The sequence below is a fragment of the Hemitrygon akajei genome, chromosome 8, assembly GCF_048418815.1.
Source record: "Hemitrygon akajei chromosome 8, sHemAka1.3, whole genome shotgun sequence".
Classification (NCBI taxonomy): Eukaryota; Metazoa; Chordata; class Chondrichthyes; order Myliobatiformes; family Dasyatidae; genus Hemitrygon; species Hemitrygon akajei.
Window position 1 is genome coordinate 11,524,771 of NC_133131.1, and position 27,271 is coordinate 11,552,041.

General features: G+C 44.6%; 1 protein-coding gene across 25 annotated transcripts in view; it reads right to left on the reverse strand.

Annotated features, from left to right (window-relative positions):
• The window catches only part of msi2b (musashi RNA-binding protein 2b), a 621,405-nt gene that overhangs the window by 423,957 nt on the left and 170,177 nt on the right, over nucleotides 1-27,271 (reverse strand). For all 25 annotated transcript variants that reach the window (XM_073053228.1, XM_073053231.1, XM_073053230.1 and 22 more), the window contains exon 6: nucleotides 2,595-2,687. In XM_073053228.1, coding sequence (XP_072909329.1) covers nucleotides 2,595-2,687 — 93 coding nt within the window. The remainder of the gene's footprint in view (nucleotides 1-2,594; nucleotides 2,688-27,271) is intronic.

The following is a 27,271-nucleotide window of genomic DNA, read 5'->3' on the forward strand; positions in this document are numbered from 1 at the left end:
CAGCAAATTTCACAACATTATAACAGTGCCAGTGACATTATACTATCGTAAATAAACTTGCAACTCTCATTTTATGTCAACCTGTGAAGCTTCATGCCATGCCACTCAGGGAGTTGTGCTCATGTTATTTTGTGACCGTATGTATGTGCTGTGTGTGACTGTACTGATGTACTGTGCTTTTTATGTTGGCCACAGTGTGAACAATGTCTCATTTAGATGTGTGTGTGTGTATTATTATTATTATTATTATTCAGGAAAAAACAGCATCTGCAGAATCTCCGGTCTTTATGTCTAAACAGAGGGCCACTATTCATTGAAACATTAAGTCCCAGTGGAGTCGTTGGGGCGCTGTCATGCACCGATCTTTTTGGTGATTGCTCATTGCACAGCGTGTCTTGGGCATCTGAAACCGGGTGGGGCCCATCCAGGTTTCTGGAGCCGGCTGGATTCGAACTCGGGAGCCTTCGCTCCGAAGTCCGGTGCTGATGCCACTACGCCACCAGCCGGCCTGTATTCACATACGTGCTCAAATGATGATAATCTAGAACTTGAACTTGAAAGAACACGAGGATGATGACACAGTGATGACACAGTGATGGGGATAGTGGGCAGAGGTGGTGAACCTTTTGCAAGCGTGTTGATTACCAAATACCAAATTGATGATAATCTTCCTAAAATATACTCTTGAGTATGCCTACAAGAAAATGAATCACAAGGTTGTATTGGTTGCAAATACTGTATATACTTTGATAATAAATTTACTTTGAATGCTGTGCTAATTTTGAGCAGAGATCATTATTGATTTATGAAATGCTAACAATAATTATGGACTTCTGAAAGGAAAAAGGATGAGTTCTGTTCTTATTAATGTGTATTCATTGCTTTACTGTTAAAAGTATAACAGAGACAGACTAAAATATATGAAGCATTTTAGAAAACTTGTTCAAAAATTAGTAATCTTTTAAAGAGACGGTTGAAAAATAACAATTTCTTAGTAGTATAGCTACAGTCACTGTTCACTATCCAAATACTGGTATGTCCACCAGGTCTGCAAGGTATTCAAATGTCACATGTTCTCACAGCCACTAGTTGGTACTAAATTGGTATGAGACACTTCCTGTGAAAACATCTCACTGCTCTCGGATTGTAAAAAAAAATCATTTGTGACTTGGTTTGGCAATAAATATAATCATTATGTATCTTTTTATTATGGGTAGAGATGATTGAATTGAGGGGTGCCATTGCTTGCTCTGTGTCTTCAAAATTTTTGTGCATGCCATTCTTGGGCACACTTGCCATAGGCTTACCACCCTGTACCAAAGGGTGTTGAGAACCTGTTCTGCAAGTGAAATAACCACATTCTCTAATGAAAAGACAGAGAACTAGTCACAGTTGAACAAATAAATACTAGTTCATAATCCCTGCGCAGCTACCTTAAGTCTCACTCTGAACAGTTACCACTTGTCAGTGGTTCTAGTTTGAAACCGTCATCCATGTCAAGAGAAAGTATTGCAATCTTCGTTAAAGAGTGGGGAGGTGGGGTGTTCGTTCTTTACAAGAAAACCAGGTCACGTGACACAAGACACCAATGCCCCACCCTGCCCGTTATTACAGTGTTCCCAAAGCCAAGCCATCAACATGTTCCAATACTCACTTGTTAATAAATTACCACTGACCTCATCCCTCAAGGTGACTATCAAGGCCTGACCAATCCCACAAAATGAAATTAATTCCTCAATTTAATAAGCTTCAAGGTGAAAAGCCACTGTTCTCTGCTAGGTATGGCACCAATTAGCATTGAAAGTTGAAATTAAGTTTATTATCCAAGTACATATATGTCACTACACACCACCCTGAGAGTCATCCTCTTACAGCCATTCACAGTAGATACAAAGAAACACAACAGAACCAGTGAAAGCTACACACAAAGATGGACAAACAACCGAAGGTGCAAAAGAAAACAAACTGCGCAAATTCAAAAGTCAATTAATTAATTTGATTGAGAGCATGAGTTGTAGAGTCCTTAACTGTGAGTTTGTAGGTCGTGGAATCTGCTCATCGTTTAGGTGAGTGAAGTTATCCACGCTGGTTCGGGAGCCTCATGGCTCAAGGGTAATAATAACTGCTCCTGAACCTGGTGGTGTGGGACCCAAGGCTGCTGCCCCTCCTTGCCGATGGTAGCAGCGAGAAGAGAGCATGGCCTGGATGCTGGGATCACGATCTCTTCTCACTGCCGCGATCAGGAAGGAGCTACAGAAGCCTTGGGTGGAGCCAAATGTACTGAGCTAAGACAGGTGGATGGAGATAAGGCAGCTCTCACCCATACACCTGCTGGACAGCTTAACGCAGGGGTTCCCAACCTTTTTTACGCCATGGACACCAGCTTGGGAAGCCCTGGCTTAATGAATTGAATGGCAGACTCCTCCTAAGATAAACTTCAGGATTTTGGGAATTCCAGTAGCTGGGAATCACAGATTCGAGCACAGTATAGACAGAGAACAAGTACCAACTCCTGAATCAACGAAGTTTGTCCTTCTCATCATTTACATTGCTGTTTAAAATCTGCACATTCCACTCTCTTAACTCACTCTTACCTTGCCAAACTGCTCAAAGTACTGCTTTACGTCATCCACTACTGTGTTCGCAGATAATCCGCCTACAAATATTTTCTTTGTTCGAGTGACCATCTGGGAAAAGACAAAAAAAAGTTTAGTTTTTATAATTTACTGAAGAGAAGTTTGATTACCCTAGATATAACCCGTCCAAGGAACATGTCATGATGCACAGACACTCCATTGTTCAAGCTCAGTCAAATCAGCTCTCTTAAATTAGAAAATATTCAGAAAGAGAATGAAATAAAAGGTATTTTAAATTTTCAGACTGAAATGACTGTAGGATAAATTCCAGAACAGGAGTGATATTTATGGAGGAGGGGTCCCCAACCTTTTTTATGCCAAGAACCTTGACCATTATCTGAGGCAGGCATGGAGCCCAGGTTAGGAACCCCCACTACAGAATCATAGAAAGTACAAACACAGAAACAGGCCCTCTGGCCTATCTAGGCCATGCCAAAACTATTAATCTGCCTAGTTCCATCGACCTGCGCCTGGACCATAGCCTTCCATATCCCTTCCACCCATTTATCCAACTTCCTCTTAAATAAACACACATCAACCACTTCTGCTGACAGCTCATTCACACCATCCTCTGAGTAAATAAGTTCTCCCTCATGTTCCCCTTGAACACTTCATCCTTCAGCCTTAACCTATGACCTCTAGTTCTAGTCTCACCCAAAGCAACACACACAAAATGCTGGAGAAACTCAGCAGGCAACATCTATGGAAATGAATAGAGAGTCGAAGCTTCGGGCTGAGACCAGGGCCAGAAAGGAAGAGGGCAGAAGCCAGAATAAGAAGCTGGGGGTGGAGAAGTAGGATAGCTAGAAAGCAATTGGTGAAGCCAGGTGGGCGGGAAGGGTAAAGGGCTGGAGAGAGGACAGAAGGAGAAAAGGATGGAGGAGGGAACCCAGGAGGAGGTGATAAAAAACAATTTGACAAAGACCAGCTGAAATGCAAACACTCGTCAAGAACCACACAGCAGCAGCGTCGTGACGAGAGGACAGTGGAGCAAGAAGGAGCCTAAGTGAGGGTGGAAAGGTTGGACAGCAAAATAATGACTGAATTATAGAATTACAAACGCAAGAGATTGTGCAGATGCTGGAAATCAAGTCGACACACACAAAATGCTGGAGGAACTCAGAAATTCAGACAGCGTCTACGGAGGGGGAAAAAAACAGTCAATAATTTCAGGCTGAGAACTTGCATCAGGACTGGGAAGGAAGGTGGAAGAAGCCAGATTAAAGTGGGGGGAGTGGACAGAGTACAAACTGGTAGGTGATAGGTGAAGCCAGGTGAGGGAGGAAGGAGAAAATGAAGTGAGAATCTGGAGGAAATGAAGTGAGACAGATGGAAAAGGTAATACAGTTCTAGAATATCTGTCTACCACATTTAGTGTGCTGGCATGTGCACCATGTACTGAATACTGTCCTTCAGTGCTACAAGGTTCCTTCACACTCTCTGAAACAGGGGTTCCCAACCTTTTTGATGCCATGGACCCCTACCACTAACCAAGGGGTCCACGGGCTCCAGGTTAGGAACCCCTGCTCTGGAGGAACAAAAGCTCTATCCTTTGACTGCCAATTTTATCCCATCCTTACATTGCTGATGGAAAGAATTCAGTCGGGAGAAGGAAGCTGCCACTTGGCGGAGTGCAGTACCAGGCTGGAGTTGCTGGCCGCCTTCGGAGGCCATCTTGCCAGGCAGCAGAAGAACATGTCTTTGCATGACTGAATCTGACAAGTTCACTCGCTGCCTTCCAAGACATCCACAATACCCATGTATCAGGAGCCAAGCATTAAAGCGTGTTCACAAACAACTCAACAGACACGGACAAGGAGCAGCGGCAGGTGAGGTAGAACAGAGATCATGATGGACCAACACACATTCAAGAGAGACAGTGGATGCCCCAGGGACAGATCTTTGCCCTGATGGGAGTGAGAAGTTCACTCCATCCCGGCACCCAAAGCAACAGTAGTTGCTACACTTGTCTAGAGTTCCATACATCTAAAAAGGTCAGGAGACAGGATCTTCTGCCCACACATCATACTCTGTTTAGACAATGCCACACCATCTTGTGTGTCAACGTAGCCTCAAAGACAACAACTTCTTTGAACATTATCAAGGCACAGAAAGTGCAATATAATTTCCCTTTCTCACCTTCTCCATATCTGTCCTACGAATCTCTATAGAAACTTTAGTCTTCATTTTTCTCGAGTAAGCCAAAATCCAAATCAGAATCATGTTTAATATCACTGACATATGTCATGAACTTTGTTATGCAGCAGCAGTACATTGCAATGCCTAACAATAAAAACAGTAAATTACAGCAAGTTTATATTTAAAAAATTAAATTAAGTAAGTACTGCAAAAAGATTTTTAAAAAAACAGCTGTAAGGTTGTGTTCAATCACAAACAAGAGAGATCATGAAGTCCTGCCGAAGGGTTTTGGCCTGAAACATCCACTGTACTCTTTTCCATAGATGCTGCCTGGCCCGCTGAGTTCCTCCAGCATTTTGTGTGCGCTGTTTGTAAGGCAGTGCTCATGGGTTCAATGTCTATTCAGAAATCTGATGATAGAGGGGAAGAAGCTATTCCTGAATAGTTTCCCAAACTGCTCAGTCCTTCCTGGTAGGATCTATCTCTCAGGGTTGGTATAATTCCCGAAAATCTTTCTTTCTACTTTCACAACAACCACCAAACCGTCACCCTGTTGTAATGCTAGCAGGACTGGGCACCCTCCCACCTCCTCCCCACACACACAACCATATTTTAACCTAAAACATTCCATAAACCCAAGAGATTCTGTAGATGCTAGAAATCCAGAGCAATACACATAAAATGCTGGAGGACCTCAGCAGGTCAGGCTGTATCTATGGCAAGGACGTAGATAATTGATGTTTCGGTCTTCCCTCTTCCTTTCCAGCCCTGATGAAGGGTCTTGGCCTAAAATGTTCCTTTCCACCGATGCTCCCTGATCTGCTGAGTTCCTCCAGCATTTCGTGTGTGTTGACATTTCTCTTCACAAATACCATCATACTCAGTCAGTATTTTACAAAACAATGTTATTTTTATTTCTGCTTTACTAGCATCTGCAGAATTTTAGTCTTACAAAGGGAGTTCTGTTGACATAATTGAAATGTGACATATATGAAAAACTTGGATTCCAATGACTACATTTCATTCAGTGTTGCAGTGAAACCTGTTTGCTCAGAAAGCCTGACATAATGAAAAGTTCAGAAGAAAATTATTATCAAAGTATGTATATGTCACCATATACCACCCTGAGATTCATTTTTGTGCGGGCATTTGCTGTAGATGTGAAGAAACACAATAGAATCAAATGGAAAAACTACACACAAAGACAATGAATGTGCATAAGAAGACAAACTGTGCAATTACAAAAAAACACAATGGATAATACTGAGAATATGAGTTGCAGAGTCCGTGAAAGTGAGTCCACAGGGTTTAGGACAGGCCAAGAACAAAAGGGGCAGATGCAAGGTGCTTGGGCCAGAAACCAATGCGGTTTCTGGCCCAACCAGAGCCAAGCAGGTTTCTGGTCCAACCAGATTGGAGGGCGAATGGAAACAGGAAGGGCAAGCTGAAACACAAGTAGCAAAGTTTTGGATGCAAACTTTAACCCACTGATTTTTATCCAGGTTCTGTATCCCAGTGTCCTCGTGGCTTAGACATCACCTGTTGAAATACTTGGAACTTTACCCACTTTTCAACAACTGGAGACCATGGTTGCCTGTCCCAGAAGGACCAGAGAGCCAGCGGAATTAGACTGGTTTGGATGAGTACATTCCAAGGAAGAGGGTGTGTGTAAGCAGTCAGAATGAAACTCTGACTGAAGTAATCCATAACAGGACACTTACAATGGAATCACAAATTATGAATGACCTGATTTACAGAAATCAAACTTTATAGCAAATTCTCCCTTACATTTTTAATGTATTTTTCAAGCTAATAATTAGAATAGTAAAATATTTAATGGCATTCCTTAATGCATGGGTACTTAGCCCACTGCTCTACTTTCTCGACATCTATGACAGTGTGACTAGACGCAACTCAAACACCATTTATAAATTTGCTGACGACACAATTATTGTTGGCAGAAATCCAGATGGTGACGAAGAGACGTACAAGAGTAAGACAGATCAGCTGGTTGAGTGGTGACACAACAACAAACTTGTACTCAACGTCAGTAAGACCCAGGAATTAATCGTGGACTTCAGGAAGGGGAAGTCGAGGGAACGCACACACCAGTCCTCATTGAGGGATCAGAAATGAGAACTTTCAGGTTCCTGGGTGTCAGCATCTCTGAGGATCTATCCTAACATATTCATGCATTTATCTAAAGAAAACACAACAGTAACTATATTTCATAAGGAGTTTCTGGGGGGGGGGGGGGGGAGGAATTTGGTATGTCACCAAAGACACTTGCAAATCTAAGGGGCACCACAGAGACCATTCTGTTTGGATCACCTCCTGGTATCGAGGGGCCACTGCATAACATCAGAAAAAGGTGCAGAAAGTGTTAAACTAGTGCCCAGCCCCACCATGGGCACTAGCCTTCCCAGGATCAAGGACACCTTCAAAAGATAAAGCTTCAAAAAGGTGGGATCAATCATTTTCCCTTTACTTTTGCAGTATTTATTTAATTTAATTTTGTTTTTATATACACTTATTGTCATTTATAGTTTTTATTACTATGTGTTGCAATGTAATGCTGCAGCAAAATGACAAGTTGCATGATATATGCCAGTGATGTTAAATATGATTCTGATCCTGACTGGATATTCACTCAGTGGCCACTTTATTAACCATAGGAGTTCAAGGTTCTATCCACCTTAAGGTTCGGCGACTTGTGCACTCAGAGATGCTCTTCTGCACTCCACTGTTGTAATGTGTGGTTATTTGAGTTACTGTCGCCTTCCCGTCAGCTTGGACCACTTTGGCCATTCTCCTCTGACCTCTCCCATTAACAACACATTCACACCCACAGAACTGCCGCTCTCTGGATGATTTGTTGGTTTTCGCACAATTCTCTGTAAACTCTGGAGACTGTTGTGCGTGAAAACCACGGGAGATCAGCGGCTTCCGAGATACTCAAGCCACCCCATCTGGCACCAACGATCATTCCACATCAAAGTCACTTGGATCACATTCCTTCCCCGTTCTGATGTTGATCTGAAACTGAACCTCGTGACTATGTCCACATGCTTTTATGCTTTGAGTTGCTGCCCCATGAATGGCTGATTATAGATATTTGCACGATCCAGCAGGTGTACCAAATAAAGTGGCCGCTGAATACAGAATAAATTCCATTGGGTTAATTATGGGTTATGTAGGGGTGATTAATGAATGAGAAAGAAGAATTATAGTAAGTGTAAAGGAGGGGTATAAAAAAGTTGCCTACTCATACAGGCTCATGGATAGGAAAGGTTTAGAGGGTTAATGGGCCAAATGCAGGGAAATTGGACCTGCTCGGGGAGACGTCTGGGTTGGAAGAGTGGGCTCTGCGCACCATAAAACCCCATGAGCCTATGAGTGCAGATATGTGCAGTAAGTGTTCAGAATGACATGAACAGTGAATGAGGCAGTTTATGCCCACACAAATCCAAGGGAGGTTTTAAAAAACTGTAATTATACACAGAGCAAAGCGAATAGCTTTACCGTTACAACTACAGCAGTCTAAGTATAGAGGAATGAGTCAGCCCAGGGCTGAGGGTACTGCTGTTCCAAGTACTCCCAGACACCCCTCTATGCACTAATTAGGCCCTGACCATTTAAACGAGGGCCACTGGTAAACAAAGTAAATGCTCAATTTATTAATTTCATCTGAAAACTTAAATCGGGAAAACAAAATTGCAAAACAGACCAGCTCACCCAGACTCTGTAATGAAGATCATTACAGCTCAATAATAAGCAGAATCATTGAAGTTTACTACATAGACTGTTTGAGGGCATTCTCCCTCCTACTTCGTATTAAATTGCTTGCCTGACTTAATTTTCTGGCTTTAACATGATCCAGCATCCTGGAAAATCTTGTAAATATTCAGCACGGGCTCAACAGGAAGCCTCTGGGATTAACCACATCAGTGCCAACGGCTGCCGCCCATCACTCACTAAGGGTTCTGCACCAATAGGAAAGGACAACATATTCCATCTAGAGAGCCTCCAACCTGACTTCTTTAACTTCAGGTAGTTTCTCCCCCTTCCTTCTTTCTTTTTCCATTCCCCATTCTGTCTCCCCTCTTACCCCTTCTCTTCTCCTCACCTGCCTATCACCTCTCCAGGGTGTCCCCTCCCTTCCCTTTCTCCCATGGTCCACTCTCCTTTCCTATCAGATTCCCTCTTCTCTAACCACATATCTTTTCCACCTATGACCTCCCAGCTTACTTCATTCCCCCACTCCCACGTCCACCCTCTCTCCCCTCACTTGGTCTCACCTATCACCTGCCACTTGTACTCTTCCCTCCCTCCCCCCCCCCCCCCCACCCTTCTGGATTCTTTCCCTCTGCTTTCCAGTCCCGATCAAGGGTCTTGGTCCAAAACTTCAACGGTTTAATCCCCTCCATAGATGATCCTGGCTTTCTGCGATCCTCCAGCATTTTGTGTCACTGCATCTGCAGAATCTCTTGTGTTTGGGATCCATCAAATAGTCCCTTTGTGTGTGTTGTTATAGGATATGTCCTGTTAGCAAAAGTGCAGGAATGACAGTGCTCTGACTTTGTCTAATCCCTTCAAATCTCCAACAGAGGCCTCTCAGCCCATCTAGTCTCTGCCTAGCCCCATTGACTCACACCTGGACGATCACCCTCCATACCCCTCCCATCCATGTACTTGTCCAAATTTCTCTTAAATGTTGAAATCGAACCCTCATCCACCACTTCCACTGGCAGCTCATTCCACACTCTCACCACCCTCTGAATGTTCCCCTTAAACATTCCACCTGTCACAATTAACCTATGACCTCTAGTTCTAGTCTCACTCAACTTCAAGTAGGGGGAAAAGCCCGCTTGCATTTGCCCCCTCAAAACTTTGTATATCTCTGGAGGCCTCTTCAATCAGGCAAAGCTGGAAACTGAGTTGCAAGTGATTGGGGGAAATATCCCATTTACATCAGATATTCCCACACTTACACATTTATCAGACCAATAATAGACCACACACTGAGAGATAAAGATCCACTTACATGCACCAGGAACTTGCCTGATACCATCATGGATGTTAAGTGCTGCACAGCTCAATGTTTTCTGAAGCAGGTCGTAAATATGTGGCAAGCATGTAATCTTCTATTAATCAGCTATTAGCCAGTATCAGGCCTGACTCTCCTGCAACGTAGAACTGACATTATCAGGTTCACTGCATTCTACCCTTGTGCTTCTGGTGTCGGCCTGACCTCAAGACCTAACCACTTGTTTCACTAAAAGAACTAACCCTCCATCAGTTCCCCCATCGCACACTGCCCGCAGAATGACTTTAGTATGGATGAGACAGTTAGAAACATAGAAAACCTACAGCACAACACAGGCCCTGCGGCCCACAAAGTTCTGCCGAACATGTCCCTACCTTAGAAATTACTAGGCTTACCTATAGCCCTCTATTTTTCTAAGCTCAATGTACCTATCCAAAAGTTTCTTAAAAGACCCTATCATATCCACCTCCACCACTGTTGCCGGCAGCCCATTCCACGCACTCACCACTCTCTGCATAAAAAACTTACCCCTGACATCTCCTCTGTACCTACTGCCCAGCACCTTAAACCTGTGCCCTCTTATGCCAGCCATTTCAGCCCTGGGAAAAAGCCTTTGTCTATCCACACGATCAATGCCTCTCATCATCTTGTACACCTCTATCAGGCCACCTCTCATTCTTTGTCGCTCCAAGGAGAAAAGGAGGAGTTCACTCAACCTATTCTCATAAGGCATTCTCCCCAATCCAGGCAACATCCTTGTAAATTTCCTCTGCACCCTTTCTATGGCTTCCACATCCTTCCTGTAGTGAGGCGACCAGAACTGAGCACAGTGGGGTCTGACCAGGGTCCTATATAGCTGCACCATTACCTCTTTACAGACTGTAGGTTTGCAAAGAGGGTGTGAGAAAGATACAAGGGCCCGTGTGACAGCTCATCTCGAGCAGCTCCGTGACAGAGGACTGTCTGGTCTACGGTCTGTCCCCAGAGACACACACACACAGAGATCAAGTGCTGCTGGCAGATCGTCAACTCTGTGAAAGACGCCCTTTGGTCTGCCGGCACATCCGGATGTCCACAGAGCAGCCCTGCCGACTGGCACATTCCAGGCTGCAGGAGCACGTGCTGAGGGACGCACTGAAACCTGGTGCAGCCACCGCAAGGGCCCGGTGGGGAAGGAACACAGTGTAGGGCTCTTCTGCTACTGGAGAGGAAGGGGCCAGGTTGGGTGAGGAAGCTCCTCAATTATTGTAGAAGTGTACCACCGCTCGGGCGGGGTGCATGAGTGGCAACAGTCCTGTTGGTTTTAAGGAATGTGATACAACTCTACTGAAAGCACTGACTATGAATGTAAGAATGAAAGAGATCGCACAGTTTATGTCTTTTTCACACACAAGTTTTGGAAGACTTCTGAAAGAACAACCACCTGCAAAGTGGGTCATTTTGTTCCCCTATTCAGTACACGCCACAGACAGATAATGAGGGCAAATCATTGGGTATATTTGAAGCAGAGCTTGATCAGTACTTGATTAGCAAAGGTGTCAAAGGTAAGAGGGAGAAGGCAGGAGAATGGGATTGAGAAGGATAATAAAAATACATAGTTGAAGTAGCCTCTTCCAAAATCCTAAGCGATGGCCTAAACAAAGACAAAACCTACACGAGAGCACACAATGCAACCGCAGCAGGGCAGGTAGATAAGCATGCAAAGTATTTTTCTTTGGCTTCTGTGGAGGCCAAGTAATTGGGATTATTTAAAGCAGAAGTTGATAGGTTCTTAATTAATAAGGGCATCAAAGGTTACAGAGAAAAGGCAGGAAAATGGGGGTGAGAGGGATATGATGGAATGGTGGAGTAGACTCAATGGGACGAATGGCCTAATTCTGTTCCTATGTCATATGGTCTTATGGTTTTGTTTTGCAGTGTGTTAGAAGGACTTCAAAAGGAAACACATCTCCAAAACAAATCCTGCTTTTTACTAAGCTGGCTTAACCACCAGTTTAGCTAGACAGAAGGTCCTTGCTCAACGTCATACCTAAATCCCTAGAAAACGGATAAATATTTATTTTTCCTGGGCCAAGGCCAGACTTGAGAAACAGGTTGTGGGCAGATGGACTGGGGCAGAGATCGGAGAGTCAAGGTACGGTGGATGGGGTGAAGGATAGAAAGTAAACTTCCGGTTTGCTGGTAGTTCAAAAGCAAAGGAATTCAATTAAAACCATTATCAATAACACTTTTTTTTAAAGTAAGTTGTGGTAAACTATCACCATGAAGAACCGAGCGAAGGCAAAGCGAATTCGCAGTATGTGCCCTGCTGGTGTGCTGCAAAATCAATGCACTTGGAGTTGAAGCTGTCCAGGTTGGAGTGAACGATTTGGAAGTGAGAAGACGGGACAGAGGAGTTCCAATGCACATTCCAGCTAACCCAGGTTGGAAGGTGAATCGCTCTAAACAGCGAGCTTACTTGGAGAGGTCAAGAACAGTTCTTCGGCAGTGAAATTCAGGTCTGAAGCAAGTTCAAGGCTCGAGTCTTACTATGAGGTACAATCTGCAGTTTAGACAATCTAAATGCCGGCCAATAAATACTGGAGAGGCAGGGCACTGAGACTCGGACGAGGTTGGATTGCTCTAGGTGCTGAGCCGATCTGGAAAGGCCAAGAGCAGCTCCTTCGACAGCAAAATCCGGGCACGGAGTGATTTACCACTGGCGAGGCCCAGGTCCTAGTGCGAGGTTCGGACAATTTAAATACCGGCCCTGATAGTCTGAGGGCTTTCCCCTCCACGACGCAAAAGGCTGATTTATACTTTTGCGTATGGGCTACGCCACAGTCTACGCCGTAGCGAGCATGTGCTGGTGTGCACCAAGACGCTAGTTGGCAGTGGGGCTTCTATGCCACTGTGTTGAGTTTCTTCGTGAGAGACATGGACGAGGAAATGCATTTCAAACATTTTCGCATGTCAGCAGGTGGATTTGATGATTTGGTTCATCTATTTTGTATCGGTGTACGCACAACCTACAGACATGGCGGAGAAGAAGCAACCGGAAATGCGTAGGAGGAAATGCGATGCTGCCAAGCGGACCAATCACAGTTGTTGCGGTCTGTGTCGCCGCGATGCATGAGTAACTTTTCTGGAAAGTTGCACGTCACCCTACGGCGTAGGGTACATGATACCTATGGCGTCGATGTGACGCACAAGTATAAATCAGCCTTAAGGCTGCTTCGTGTCTGCAAACTTTGCAGCGAACTGCACCACTAATATGATGAACTGAATACCGAGGCTTCAGGCCTACTCCGGGGTATTGGATCCAAGGACTCAATTTGGTTCGAAATGCTGTTGCTCGCCTCAGTTGTCTGCATGACTTGTTTTGTGTTTTTTTCCCCCTGTCCCTTTGGGCACTGGGGGGTGGGGGGGGGGGGTTGGTCTTTTTTTTAATTGGTTTCTTTCGGGTGTCTTGCTTTGTGGCTGCCTGTGAGCAAACAAATGTCAAGGTTGTATGATTTATAAATTCTTTGATAATAAATGCACCTTGAAACTTTGAAATACAGGACTTTGTGAGGTATTAAGTCTGATTCACAACAAAGACCGAGTCACTGCCACCCTACTGAATCAGAATCAGCTTTATTACCACCGGCATGTGTCGAGAAATTTATTAATTTAGCAGCAGCGGTACAAGGCAATAAATGATAATATAGAAAGAGAAAAAATAAATAGGTAAATCAATTCCAGTAAGTATATATATGTATATTAAATATATTAAAATACAGGCTGGTTTATTACTGAGCTAACACAAAGTATACTGCAGTTGCTGTGGTCAAATAACACATACAAATAAGCTGGATGAACTCAGCAGGTCGGGCAGCATCCGTTGGAAGCAGCAGTCAACGTTTTCACTGTGGATGTCCATAGTGATATCTGGACATCCATAGTGAAAATGAAGGACTGCTCCTTGCAATGGATGCTGCCCGACCTTATTACTGAGCTACAGCGCAGTGGCATCAGCGCTGGACCTCGGGGCGAGAGGTCCGGAGTTCAAATCCAGCCGCTCCCGTTAAGAGCTGGTGCTCTCTTGAAAAAAAAACCTCACCCGGCAGAAGGCAATGGCAAACCACTGCTGTAACTTGCCTAGTACGCGACTTCCCAATACGTCAGAGCGGCGTGGAAGGAGCTACCTGGAAATAATTCCGGATGTGACCTACCTTTACAGTGCAAAACTGTTCTGGCAGATCACTCAGATCCCTCACACAGATCACTTCACTTTAGCAGTGCACTAAGGCAATACAATGGAAAATTAAACAACCAAAGACAGAGTATTTGCTACACTGAGAGAGGAAGTGCAGGGCTAGTAGACAATAGGTAGATTGTGAGATCAAGAGCCCATCTTATCCAACTGTGGAACCATGTTCAATAATGTAATAAGAGCAGGATTGAGCCTGGTGGTACGTGTTTATAGGCTTTTGTATCCTCTGCTGATGGAGGACAGGGGAGAATGCCCCGGGTGAGTGGGGTCTTTGATTATGCTGGTTGCTTCATTGAGGCAGTGAGAAGTACAGACAGAGTCCACGGCAGGGAGGCTGGTTTCTCGGATGTGTTGAGTGTGTTCACAACTGACTGCCGCAGACAGAGCAATTGCCGTACCAAACCGTGAGGCATCCAGATCGGGTGCTTTCTGTGCTGCATCGATAAAAAACTGGTTAGCAGCGAGACGAGTGCTTGGCCTGGAGGGGAGGGGACCCTTGATGATGGATGCTGCCTTCGCTCTGAGAGCGTCCGCAGGAGCTTCCATGTTCAGCCTGGAAGCATTTAAAAATACTGACCAGGAAGGGGCGCCATGGTAACGTGGTGGAAAGTGTAACGCCATCACAGTGCCAGCGAACCAGGCTCATCTCACCACTGTCTATAAGGAGCTCGTACATTCTCCCCATGACCGCTTGGGTTTCCCCCACCTTCTAAAGATAAAAGGGTCAGTAGGTTAATTGGTCACATGGGTGTAATTGGACGGCGCGGGCTCGTTGGGCTGGAAGGGCTGGTTTACCGTGCTGTATCTCTAAATACATAAATTTAAAACAGTTGTTTGTTCCTGCTTTGGATCCCGGGGATGACACCCATCTACAGTTTGAATGCCGATGCAAACTCGGAAACATTATTCTTAAAAAGTTGGCAACACCAGTGCAGGGTGGAACTCAACAAACTTGGTCCTGAAAGGTGGAGGCCTTATCACACAAGCAGGGAGTTGTCTGCGAGACTCCTGTGCAGCCGACTGTTATCTTCAGCTTTAATGGCATTATGACTGAAGAGCCTATCTAAATTACAGGATGAATTTCAATAAATTCCAACACAGTGTGGATAAGACTGACAAGACTGTGGGGAGGTAATATTTACTTTCTATTAACTGTGGTCTTGTGCAAGAGCCTGCCACAGAAGCACAGTGAATCTGGGATTACACAGACAATCTGGAAGTCCAGCAGACACTCTGGGCTGCAGGAATGCATGTGGCATCTGAACCGGTGGTTCTAATGGTCCAGTCTATAGAAAATCTATTAGTTGCCTAGTGAAAAAATTATAATGCATGTCATGCGATATCATCTCGGTATCTAGAATAGAGACCAGGCAACAAAATAAAATCTGATCACAGGGGCAAGTTTTTTTTCTTTTACGCAGGAAGTGGTTGATACCTAGAACGCATTGCCAGCGATGCAGGTGGATTCATATATCTATTTATTTTGTTAGTTTTATTTGGAGATCAAAAATTTATACTATGATCAAAAGGTATTTGAACAGGCACTTCAACAGTACAGGCAGAGAAGCTTATGGTTCTAATGTAATAGGGTTAGTACAGATGGGCTAAAAGATTGACATGGATGGGGTGGGGGTGAATCAAGGGGCCTCTTTCTTTTATTTATTCATTGAGATACAGTGTGGAATAGGCTCTCCTGGTCCTTTGAGCCAAGCCAGCTCCGATTTAATCCCAGCCTAATCACAGGACAAGTTACAATGACCAATTAAACTACCAACTGATATATTTTTGGACTGTGGGATGAAACCAGAGCACCCGGAGGAAACCCATGCAGTCACGTGCAAACTCCTTATAGGCAGCGGCGGGAACTGAACCCGGGTTGCCGGTACTGTAAAACACTGCACTAACCAGTACACTACCGTGCATCTTTCTCTGATACTGGTAGTGGCTCAGCGGGCTACATCCAGATCTGAAGGATTCACACAAAAACATGAAAATCAAAACACTACAGCGGCAAGAAATTTGAGACTTTAAAAAAAACAGGAAAAAAACAGGAAGGGCTTGGCAAATCAAGCTGGCACAAAAGTTAACGCTTCAGGTTGAGGTCAGCTGGTCAAGCTCTTCAACCAGAATCATTAAGTTTGCTTCCCTTTCCACCATACAGCCTGACGTATAGGTACACTCCTTTTGCACACATTTGCAGTGTAAATTTGTTGCATTATGGAGAAGTGCTCACACACGGATAACTCTCAGGTACACCCTGACAGTTCCCACTCTTCAACTAACCTCAGGCAACCAGGGTGATCTCTGTGCTGTGCTCTATCCCTTTATGGCTGTGAAGCTTGGGTAACCTACAGCCGTCAAGTCCTTGAAGTGCTTCCACATAAGCTGCCTTCAGCGCATCCTGGGAATTACCTGGCGTGAGCGGGTGCCTCACACTGAAATACTTGTAAAGACAAACTGCAGAAGTATTGAGGCCATGATCATCCAGCGTCAGCTGCAGTGACTGGGGCACGTGATAAGGATGCCCCCATGTCGGCTACCCCACAGTGTTACACGGCCAGCTACATCATGGCCGACGCTCAGCTGGAGGGCCGAAGAAGCACTATAAGGATCAGATGAAGAATGCTTTAAGGAAGTGTAAGATCAGACCCGAGGACCTGGAGGATGTTGCTGCTGACCGTAACACTTGGCGACAGCTGTGTAGGGACGGGGTTCGTATTCTGGAGATGGAAAGAACAACCAGAAGACAGCAGAAGGGAGCCAGGAGAAATGCAGCCATGGTTGCCATCACTACCACCACCACTACCACATATACATGTCCCACCTGCAAAAGAACTTGTGGGTCCAGGATAGGACTCTATAGTCATCAAAGATCTCACCGTTAAAGGAGTGGATGTCGTCATTGGATTCCGATGGACAACCGAAGAAGAAGAGCTCTATCCCTTGGCACACTGCCTTAAAAGTCATACTTTTTAGGAGCACAAGAGATTCTTGAGCATTGCAGCAATTCTGGAATGGACAACTTTCTTCATGTTGAAATTTTTTTTGGTAAATTGATCTGAGTTACTGAGCAACACGCACCAATTGCTGGAGGAACTCCGCATGTCAGGGAGCATCTATGGAGGGGAATAAACAGTCAATGTTTTGGGCCAAGAACCTTCATCAGGACTCAGTATTCATCAGAAGTTCTGATGAAGGGGTCTCAGTCCAAAACATCAATTGTTTCTTTTCCTCTCCATAGGTGCTATTTTGCGTGTGTTGCTCAGTGTTTTCAACAGACCAATTTACCAAACAATTTCAACCTGAATAAAGTTGTCAATTCCACAAATGCTACAATATTTTGACAGATTACCTCATAATGCCATGGTCTGAATCTCAGCCTTGTTTCTGTCATAAACCCACAGTGTCAACAAGTTCCTCCATTTACAAATGTACCTTTAACTTCGCCAAATGCCCCGAGGCACTTCAGGAGATTAATAAACAGTTTAGACTGATCCTATATTAAAAGGAGCAAAGGGAAATAGAAAGGTGTAAATATTTAGGAAATTCCAGAGGCCGAGGCCCAGGCATCTGAAAGCACAAGCCATCAATGGACAAGCAAGAGGGCAAAGATGGTTGGGAGTGTAGAACTCACAAACAGGAGAGGTGGTTGAAGTCAACGGAGTAAGTATACTTATGAAGACACACACAAAATGCTGGAGGAACTCAGTAGGTCAAGCAATATCTATGGAAAAGAGTAAACAGTTGATGTTTCAGGCCAAGACCCTTCTTCAGAAAGCTTGGAGATACATAAGTAGAAGGGAATAGTGGGCTACACCAATAGCTTTATTTGAGGAAATGGGGCAGATGGAGTGGCAGTGGCAATCAAGTGTGAAAGGGTTAGAATAGGATCAAGACCAGCCCATCCCTGTGTGTAGCAGTAATATTGCTTAAATATTTCAGTTATAAGACTGAAAGAAATTACATGGAGTGGGAGGACTGAGAGAGTTGAAAGCAAGGAAGAGGATTTGAACACCTTTGTGTTTCTTAACCAAGAGCCAATATTAGTTACCTGGTGTTGGATGGCTGGGACTCAGTACAACTTATGGTGTGGGTACAGGAGTTCTAGACAGCCCTATTCAGAAAGAGCAGGCCAACAATTTTGTGTGTGTTGTTTAAGTATTACTGTGCAAGCCAGGCCACTAAAAGTGTTGCTGTGGTCCTGGGTGTAATGCCTAGGGGTCTCTTGCATCTCTTCTTCCAGGTAGATGGAATCTCAGTTTAACATCTCATCAGGTTCTTCATTAGTAAGAATGTCAAAGGTCTGGGGAGAAGGCAAGAGAATGGGGTAGAGAGGGAAAATAAATCAGCTACGATCAAATGCTAGAGCAGGTTTGATGGTCCAAATGGTCTAATTCTGCTCTTATGGCCTCAACACACCAGATATATGCATGTTGTGTTGTATTAACATTTGCACTTAAAAATAATGTGGTAAGTCTATAGGAAATGGTGGTTTGGTGGGAGAGGCACAAGGAAGAAATAGATGGGATGACTTGTTCTGTTGTCTATAACAATGTTTACAACATGATTAGGTCCAGTTTCAGCTTCATCTCCCCAATGAGTACTCTCTGGACCTATACCTTTTCCTCTGAATCCCTGGATTTTCAAGGCCGTGTGGTTTAAGCATGGCTGGCTCTCCAGTTTAACATCAACTTTTGGCCAACATATGAATGTAGGAGTTTGAAGTTTGTTTTCTCCTTCCTTCCTTTTCCTCAGCTAACATTCATAATCTGGAGCAACTCACACAAAATGCTGGAGGGACTCAGCAGGTCAGGTAGTATCTAAAGAAATGAATAAACAGTTGACATTTTGGGCCGAGACCCTTCTTCGGGACTTCGAGAGTCTAGTAACTCATTTCTCTGCCTAAGCTCTTAGAGCAAGAAAAAATATAAAATGTAATAGTGTATTTCCCAAACTCAGACAAGGTGCATGCTAAGCAATAAAGAATTAGGTGAAATGTAGCCCTTTTCTAATGTAATGGGTGATGGGGTGGATATACGTCTCTACTGAAGGAGGTGTAAAGTGCTCCTTCCCTCTGCTAGCTTGCAGGTCACCCTAGGGCAAGGTGTAGCCCCCCCCCCACCCCCGATCAGGGACACGTGAAACCATGGGAGTGGGTGGTGAATGGCCGTATGAGCAGCTGGTGCATATTACAAGTCCTGGTTACGTGACCACTGACACCACACAATCTCTGAGAAGTATTGATAATGGCTGGAGTCACCTGCCTTGTAAAGTCACTGCCCAAAAGGCAGCAATGGCAAACCATTTCTCTAGAAAAATTTGCCAAGAACAATCATAGTCGTGGATAGACCATGATCGCCCACGTCAAACAACACAGCATATAATGGATGTATGATTCTAATGTAAACAATGGATTATCTTATATCTAAAGTGATGGATTTCTGTTCCAGTTCAAATTTATTATCAAAGTAAATACATGTCACAATATCCTACCCTGCAGACATTCAAAGGAGAACAAAGAAATTCAATATAATCAATGAACAACTACAAAGACTGACAAACAACCAATGTGCAAAAGACAAACTGTGCAAATATCAAAAAAATGAAAGGCTATGTAGAAGGAAAGGATTAGAATGATCTTAGAGTAGGTTAAAAGGTAAGCAGAACATAGTGGGCCAAAGGGCCTGTACTGTGCTGTACTGTTCCATGCTCTGTTTAGAGGCAGCTCTTGCAAAAAATGGTTCCTTAAGGTTGTTAAAGCCGGAGGCTCCCACTACTTATTAAATGCTCCCAATGGTGTACGCCTCAAGTAGCCTCTCACAACCAAGTCCTGCTCCTGGCCTTCACATATGGCTTAGCTACTAAGCCTAGCAAAACCATTTCTACTGACAGGTGAAGGGACAAAGGCAGTTTACTGGTGCTTTGCTTTAAAACCGCTTGCTTCAGGCAGATGGGGCTCGTCTGCCGTGGTTGGCAGCTCATCTAGGAGAAGAAAACCTCCGCTGCTTTGCGGCTATACCCACTCATGGGGAAGGCTTTGGGAGTAAACACCAAGTGAAAAATCTGGAGCTGGAGTCCCTAAGGCAGTCCTACATTGTTTGACGTTGACTGGCAACTCCTGCAACGCTGCTGGTACCAAACTGTAAGGGTCTCTGCTGTTCTTTTGGGTTCATCAGATGCGTGGAGAGGGTAAGCTTGCTACATGGGCAATAGCTTGCTCTCCAAACTGCCCAAGTTTCTAATCTAGACAGTGAGGATGCAGCATCCCTGGTCAACCCTGACCGACAGAGATTCATTCATTCTTGCAATAGAACCAAAGGTGGATTAGTAGGTTAATTGATCACATGGGTGTAATTAGATGGCACAGGATTGAGCCAGAAGGGTCTGATAACATGGTGTATCTTTAAATAAAACTAAAAATTAGATTGACGTAAGATTAGTATGAATGGGTGGTTGATAATCAGTGAAGATTCAGGAGGCTCTCCAGCACTATCGCTGGTTTATCACTGTTCCAAGGAACAGGGAAAATCTGTGTTTTCCATGCCATCCATACAGAGCAATTCATCACAGTAGATCAAGGTAGTACAAGGGAAGTCAATAACAGAATGCAGAATAAAGTGTTACAGTTACAGAGAAAGTGCAGCGCAGGCAGGCAATCCAGTGCAAGGACCATGACGAGGTAGCTTGGGAGATCAAGAGTCCTTCTCCTTGTAGCAGGAGTGCACTGAATAACGAAAGCAGCAGGACAAAGACTGTGCTCGAGTCTGCTGGTACATGCTTTTCAGGCTTTTGTACCTTCAGCCCATTGAAGGAGGGTGGCGGCAAGAGAACGCCCGAGGGGCATTTTTGATTTTGTTGCCTGCATTACCGAGCCAGCACACTTCCATCTTCCAACTCCACACAGAACCAGGACAGGACTTCCACATAACACCACTCAAGCTGCCTAACACAATCTATGAGAGCAGGAAATGCAGGTAATTATTGACGGGCAGTGCTCAGAGGGACTGTTGGAGTTAAGTGGTAAAGGAAACTGTAATGGTTGGGCTTGAACTGGGGTAAGACTGGAAGGGAAGAGGGTTGAGAGATTAGAAACCATTCTCAACTAAATATAGCCATAACTGGAAGTTATGAGATGAAAAAAAAACATTCATCTGGTTTGGCTGTCTGAAAGAGAGTTAGAGACAGTAACCCTCATCACATTTACTTGAGTGTGTATGCTTGAAGAGATGTAATCTGCTGAACGACAGACTTGGTGCTAGAAAGTGAGATCAGATCAGGTAGCTCTTCCTCTACTAGCACAGATATGATGGTCCAAATGGCCTCCCTCTGTGGTGAGAAATTTCATGAAACATAGAAAACCTACAGCACAATACAGGCCCTTCAGCCCACAAAGCTGTGCCAAACATGTCCTTACCTTAGAATTTACCTAGGTTACCCATAGCCCTCTATTTTTCTAAGCTCCATGTACCTATCCAGGTGTCTCTTAAAAGACCCTATCGTATCCGCCTCCACCACCGTTGCCGGCAGCCCATTCCACGCACTCACCACTCTCTGCGTAAAAAACTTACCCCTGACATCTCCTCTGTACCTACTTCCAAGCACCTTAAAACTGTGCCCTCTCATGATAACCACTTCAGCCCTGGGAAAAAGCCTCTGACTATCCACACGCTCAATGCCTCTCATCACCTTGTACACCTCTATCAGGTCACCTCTCACCCTCCATTGCTCCGAGGAGAAAAGGCCGAGTTCACTCAACCTATTCTCATAAGGCATGCACCCCAATTCAGGCAACATCTTTGTAAATCTCCACTGCACCCTTTCTATGGCTTCCACATCCTTCCTGTAGTGAGGCGACCAGAACTGAGCACAGTACTCCAAGTATGATTCTACAAAAGGAAAAAAAGACATCATCTCAGGACCCTGCAGGCAGTTTACTCACTCCTTTGAAAAACACCGAATGCAGAAACCGTGGCTGCTAATTTGTGAACAGCAAGCCCCTAAACAGCAAGGGGATGACAGATTACTTGTTCTGATGACGTTGCACAAGGGATAAATATTAGCGTCACATGTTCGCCTCAATCCCTTTGGCACAGCATCATTTAATCATCTACGTCCATCTGAAGTGGACAGATGTGACTGACCCAAAAGATGCAAAAAGAAGAAACAGGAGGGGAGGGAAAACGTGGCAATGAGGAAGGGAAGATCTGTGGCTTCTTATCAAATACCACAGAATGACAGAGAGGGAAGCAAGGGGCCTCAAATCCATGAAAAATACTCTCTTCACAAACTGACAAAAACATTTCAGAGCTTTTGAAAACTGGTGTATTCTCTCTTGCTGATAGACGACAAAAGTTAGACCACAGAAGCTGTACACACCCTATAAATCTTATTCCCTGTATTCAATAGCTGAGCCCAATGAAAGAGGTATCTGAATAGAAACTGCTTCACTCAGTATCATTCACCAACATCAAAAAGAACAAACAATCTTGGCAGAGGATAAGCTTGCTTGCTCTTATTGAAATAAATACCTTCAGCATTATTTTTGGTAATGCAGAATACAAGCTCATGAGACTAGTACTGCGAGACACTCTTAGACCGCCTTCAGAATCAGAATCAAAATCAGAATCAGATTTAATGTCACTGACGTATGTGAGGAAATTTATTGCTTCATGGAAAAAAATGGTGTAAAAAATTGAGCAAAAATAGTGAGACAGTTTTCATGGGTTGGTTCACTGTTCGGAAATCTGATGGCGGAGGTCCCTCAACAATGACAGAGTCATAATGATGCTTATTATTCATAAAATTCACTTCATGTTTCTGGGCATTACTGAATCAGATTTAATATTACTGACATATGCCATGAAATTCATGGTTTTGTGGCAGCAGTACAGTGCAATGCATAAAATAAACTATAAATTATAATAAGAAACATATATATAAAAAATTAAATAAGCACTGCAAAAATAGTACGTCCATTCAGAAATCTGATGGCGGAAGGGAAGAAATTGTTCCTAAAACATTGAGTGTGTGCCTTCAGGCGCTTGTACCACCTCCTCTTTGACGGTACCAATGAGAAAAGGGCATGTCCTGGGTGGAGAGGGGCCCTTAATGATGGATGTGCCTTTTTGAGGCGTTGCCTAAGGTGTCCTCGGTGGTGGGGAGGCCATGATGTAACTGAGTTTGCAGTGCTCAGCAGCTTTTCCTGATCCTGTGCAGTGGCCCCTCCATACAAGACCGTGATACAATCAGTTAGAATGCCCTCTCTCCACTGTACATCTGCAGAAATCGCCTCAAACTCCAAACAAAACAGAGCCGCTGCTGCGTCCTCTTCAGAAATGCATCAATATTTTGGGCCCAGAATAGATCTTTAGAGATGTTGACACCCAGGAACTTGAAGGTGCTCACCCTCTCCACTGTCTGTCCCACACTGAGGACTGGTGTGTGTTCTCTTGACATCCGCTACCTGAAGTCCAAAATAAATTCCTTGGTCTTGTTGATGCTGTATGCCATTTTGTCCATTCTCCCTTCATCTTTGCCCCCTGCCCCCCAACTCATGCTTTTCTCCCATGTGAGTACCCCCCCATCAGTGAGGAAGTCTCTGCTTCCCAAAGGCGTCAGCAGCACGGAGCACCTTCGCTGAGTCTGTACCGGCCCTGGGCCAGTACCGTGGCACAGCTAGCACAGACGCTCCCCCTCACCACCCTCGAGACCTGGGTTCAGTCCTGACCTTGGGGGGTGCATGTACAATTTCACATTCTCCAGCATGAGTTTCCATGGTCGGTAGGTTAATTGGCCACTGGAAATTGCCCCTAGTTCTGTGGGTGAGCGGTAGAATCTAACCAGTGGGGTTGGGGGGGTGGGGGGGAGCGCGGAGAAGAATAGAAAACATGGGAAGATTTTTTTAAATGGGATTAGTGCAGGTTTGGTGGGAACAGGCGGCCGACAGGTGACAGGTGGCTGTGGATGGACTGTTTGCCCCATTCCCATCAGGAAGGGGGTCATCCAGCATCCACATCAGGACCAGCAGACTTGTTTTGAGTTCCCTTCCTCAAGCAGTAAGGCCGATCAACACCCCCACCCAACAACCCACTCCTCCACACCCCCAAACACCACTGCCAGTCACCTTATGCACAGACACTCCTGTGTCTAGTGTTACTTTATGGACATACAATCAATCTATGTTTTTAAGCTATCTTATATATTTATATTTATTGTGTTTTTCAGTGCTGCATCGAATCCGAAGTTAACAACTATTTTGTTCTCCTTTAAGCCTATGTACTGGAAATGACATTAAACAATTTTGATTGTCACTGTAGTGGGTCAAAGGGCCTGTGTCTGAGCTGTACTATGTGTCTCAATGACTCTCAATAATTAAATGGACAAGATCAGCCCTAGCCAACCAACTACAACCATTCAAGATATTGCTGGTTTATTCCCATCCACACCACCTACTCGGCTCACAGCTTCCTGCCCCTTTGCCCTATGATGAGGACTTTCTCTATTCTCCCTCCCCTGAATCTCAAGACGTCATTTATGATCTCATCCAACTCATTGCCTCCAGTGTTTTGGCCTTCCTTGGGATAATTTAAGTGTAAGGAATAGAAGCAGGGTTCTTGCCCACCATCAGCACAAAGCCCCGATGAACCCCAGACCCCCTTCACAAAGTGTGCCAGGATAGCCGGTGATCAACCAAGGGAGCCCAGAGCAGATTGGGAAAGGAAGGAAGTCCACCAGGGCTGGGTTAAACCTTGTGGAATAGAATTACTTGCCACACTGGACAAGTGGACATTAGGACCTGGCGCAGCTCTGAATCCGCGGTGTTTTTGTTCAAGAAAATAATCACGATCACGATTGAAAATAAGGTGGAAGTAATAAAGCGATCGGAAAGAGGTGAAACGCCATCGGTCATTGGAAAAGCATTAGGCTACAGTCAGTCAACGATTGGAACAATTTTAATGGAGCATGTGAAAGGCCCTGCCCTGATGAAAGCTACAACTATTACTAAGCAACGCAGTGGTTTAATTATTGAAATACGTATGTTTCTTAAGTGTCTTATATGCATAGAAAGGTAAAATATGTACTATATACTAAGAAAAACGTTCGACTAACGGACGCTAAATAATACCGGATGTACCTGTTCCGACTTAAAGACGGACTCAGGAACGGAACTTATTCATAACCCGGGGACTGCCTGTACTTTTAAGTCATTTCTAGATTACTTATAATACCTAATACAATGTAAATGCTATGTAAATAGTTGTTATACTGTGTTGTTTAGGGAATAATGACAAGAAAAAATTCTGTATGTGCTCAAACAACAAGAGCTGGAAAGAGAACTTCCAGGTTTTCCCGATCCGCGGTTGGTTGAATCCGTGCATGCGGAATCTGCGGATAAGGAGGGCCGACTGTAATGTCTTGCCACAAGGAGTCCTCCGGCTGCTCCGGTTTCCTCCCACATTCCAAAGAGTGGTGGACATGCTCCGTTGATGCTGGGAACATGGCTGCCCCCGGCACATCTCCAAAATGCGTTGGTCATTGATGCAAAACGACGCATTTGACTGTGTGTTTCAAAGTACGATAAAGCTGATCTTAAATCTTAACGGCATTTCACTCCCTGATGAAATCAAGATCTTCCACGTGGGCTGTGAAAGGCGGAATAGCGCTACACCTGAGTAAGTCCCCACAGCATTCAGCAGCCCTCCGATCTACGTCTTGTCCAAGCATCCTTCACGAGCGTGATCCCTCACAAAGCATCGGGCCCTGACAGTATACGTGGTTGGGTACTGAAAACCTGGCTATAGAGATTCAGATCACGTTCAGCTTTTCACTGCCGAGTTATAAGCTCAGCCAGTACCACCATGGGCACAACCCTCAGCACCATCAAAGACTTCAAAAGCCGGTGCCTCGAAAAGGCGACATCCAGCAACCAAGACGTGCGCTCTTTGCATATCTACCATCGGAGAGGAAGCAAAACACATCTCAGCAATTTAGGAGCTTCGTCCCCTCCACCATTCAGTTTCGGAATGGTCCACGTACGCAGGAGTGCTTACTCACTTGTCAACTTCTGCGCTATTTATGTACTTTTATTGCAACTTATCTAAAAAATATTTTTTTAAAATGTAATGTACCACACACACATCAAATGAAGACGTTCTCAGAAGAGCCCAGGCAGTTAGATCACTCATACCAACAATGAGAGAAAGACAACGCAGATTCCTAGGACACATCATGTGGAAAGATGAACTCACACTCTCTGGAAAGATCGAGGGGAGCAAACCGAGAGGAAGACCTCGGCTTATGTACATCAAAAGCCTAGCCAGGTGGCTACACATCGAGGAAATGGAAGTCATCCAAAGAACGAGGGACAGATCTGTATGGAAAACCATAGTCACCACGTCTGCATCGGATATGGTACCTAGACAGACATTGTAACTTAAGATGGGGGCAGCATTGTAGCCAAGCAGTAAGCGTAATGCTATCACATCGCCAGCAACCCAGGTTCAATTCTGCCTCCATCTGTAAGGAGATTGCACGTTCTCCGTGTGACCATGTGATTTCCTCCGGCTGTCCCAGTTTCCTCCCACACTCTAAAGACGCACGGGTTAGTAGGTTCATTGGTCACATGGGTGTAATTGGGTGGCACGGGATCATTAGGTCAGAAGGGCCTGTTACAGTCCTGGTTCTCTAAATATCTAAAAATATCTTATTATTGTAAGTCGCACTGTACTACTGCCAGAATTTTTTTTTAAATCATGACTAATGCGAGTGACAATAAACCTGATTCTGATTCAGATTTGCATTAGTATAAATAAGTGCTCGAAGGCCCACACATTCATGGGTCTGCTTTGCTGCTCAGAGACCCTTACAGGGGGAAAGGAGGAAGGAGAATAAGACTAATGGGATTCCTCCAGGTGGACACAGACAAGATGGGCTGAGTGGCCATCTTGTGTTGTTTTGAAAGACAAGGCAGGATATTCAGATATTGAGAGATCCACCCCGACACTGACCTATCTGCTCCATCTCCACATAGAGTTGGAGGACCTGCAAATGTGGCTACGCAAGTGAATCGGGCTTCCCAATTCCGACAGACAGGGAGCATGCCTACAACACAGAACATACTGCGGCACAGCACAGCACAGGCCCTTCAGCCCACAGTGTTGTGCCAACCTTTTAACCTATTCCAAGATCAGTCTAACCCTTCCCTCCCACACAGCC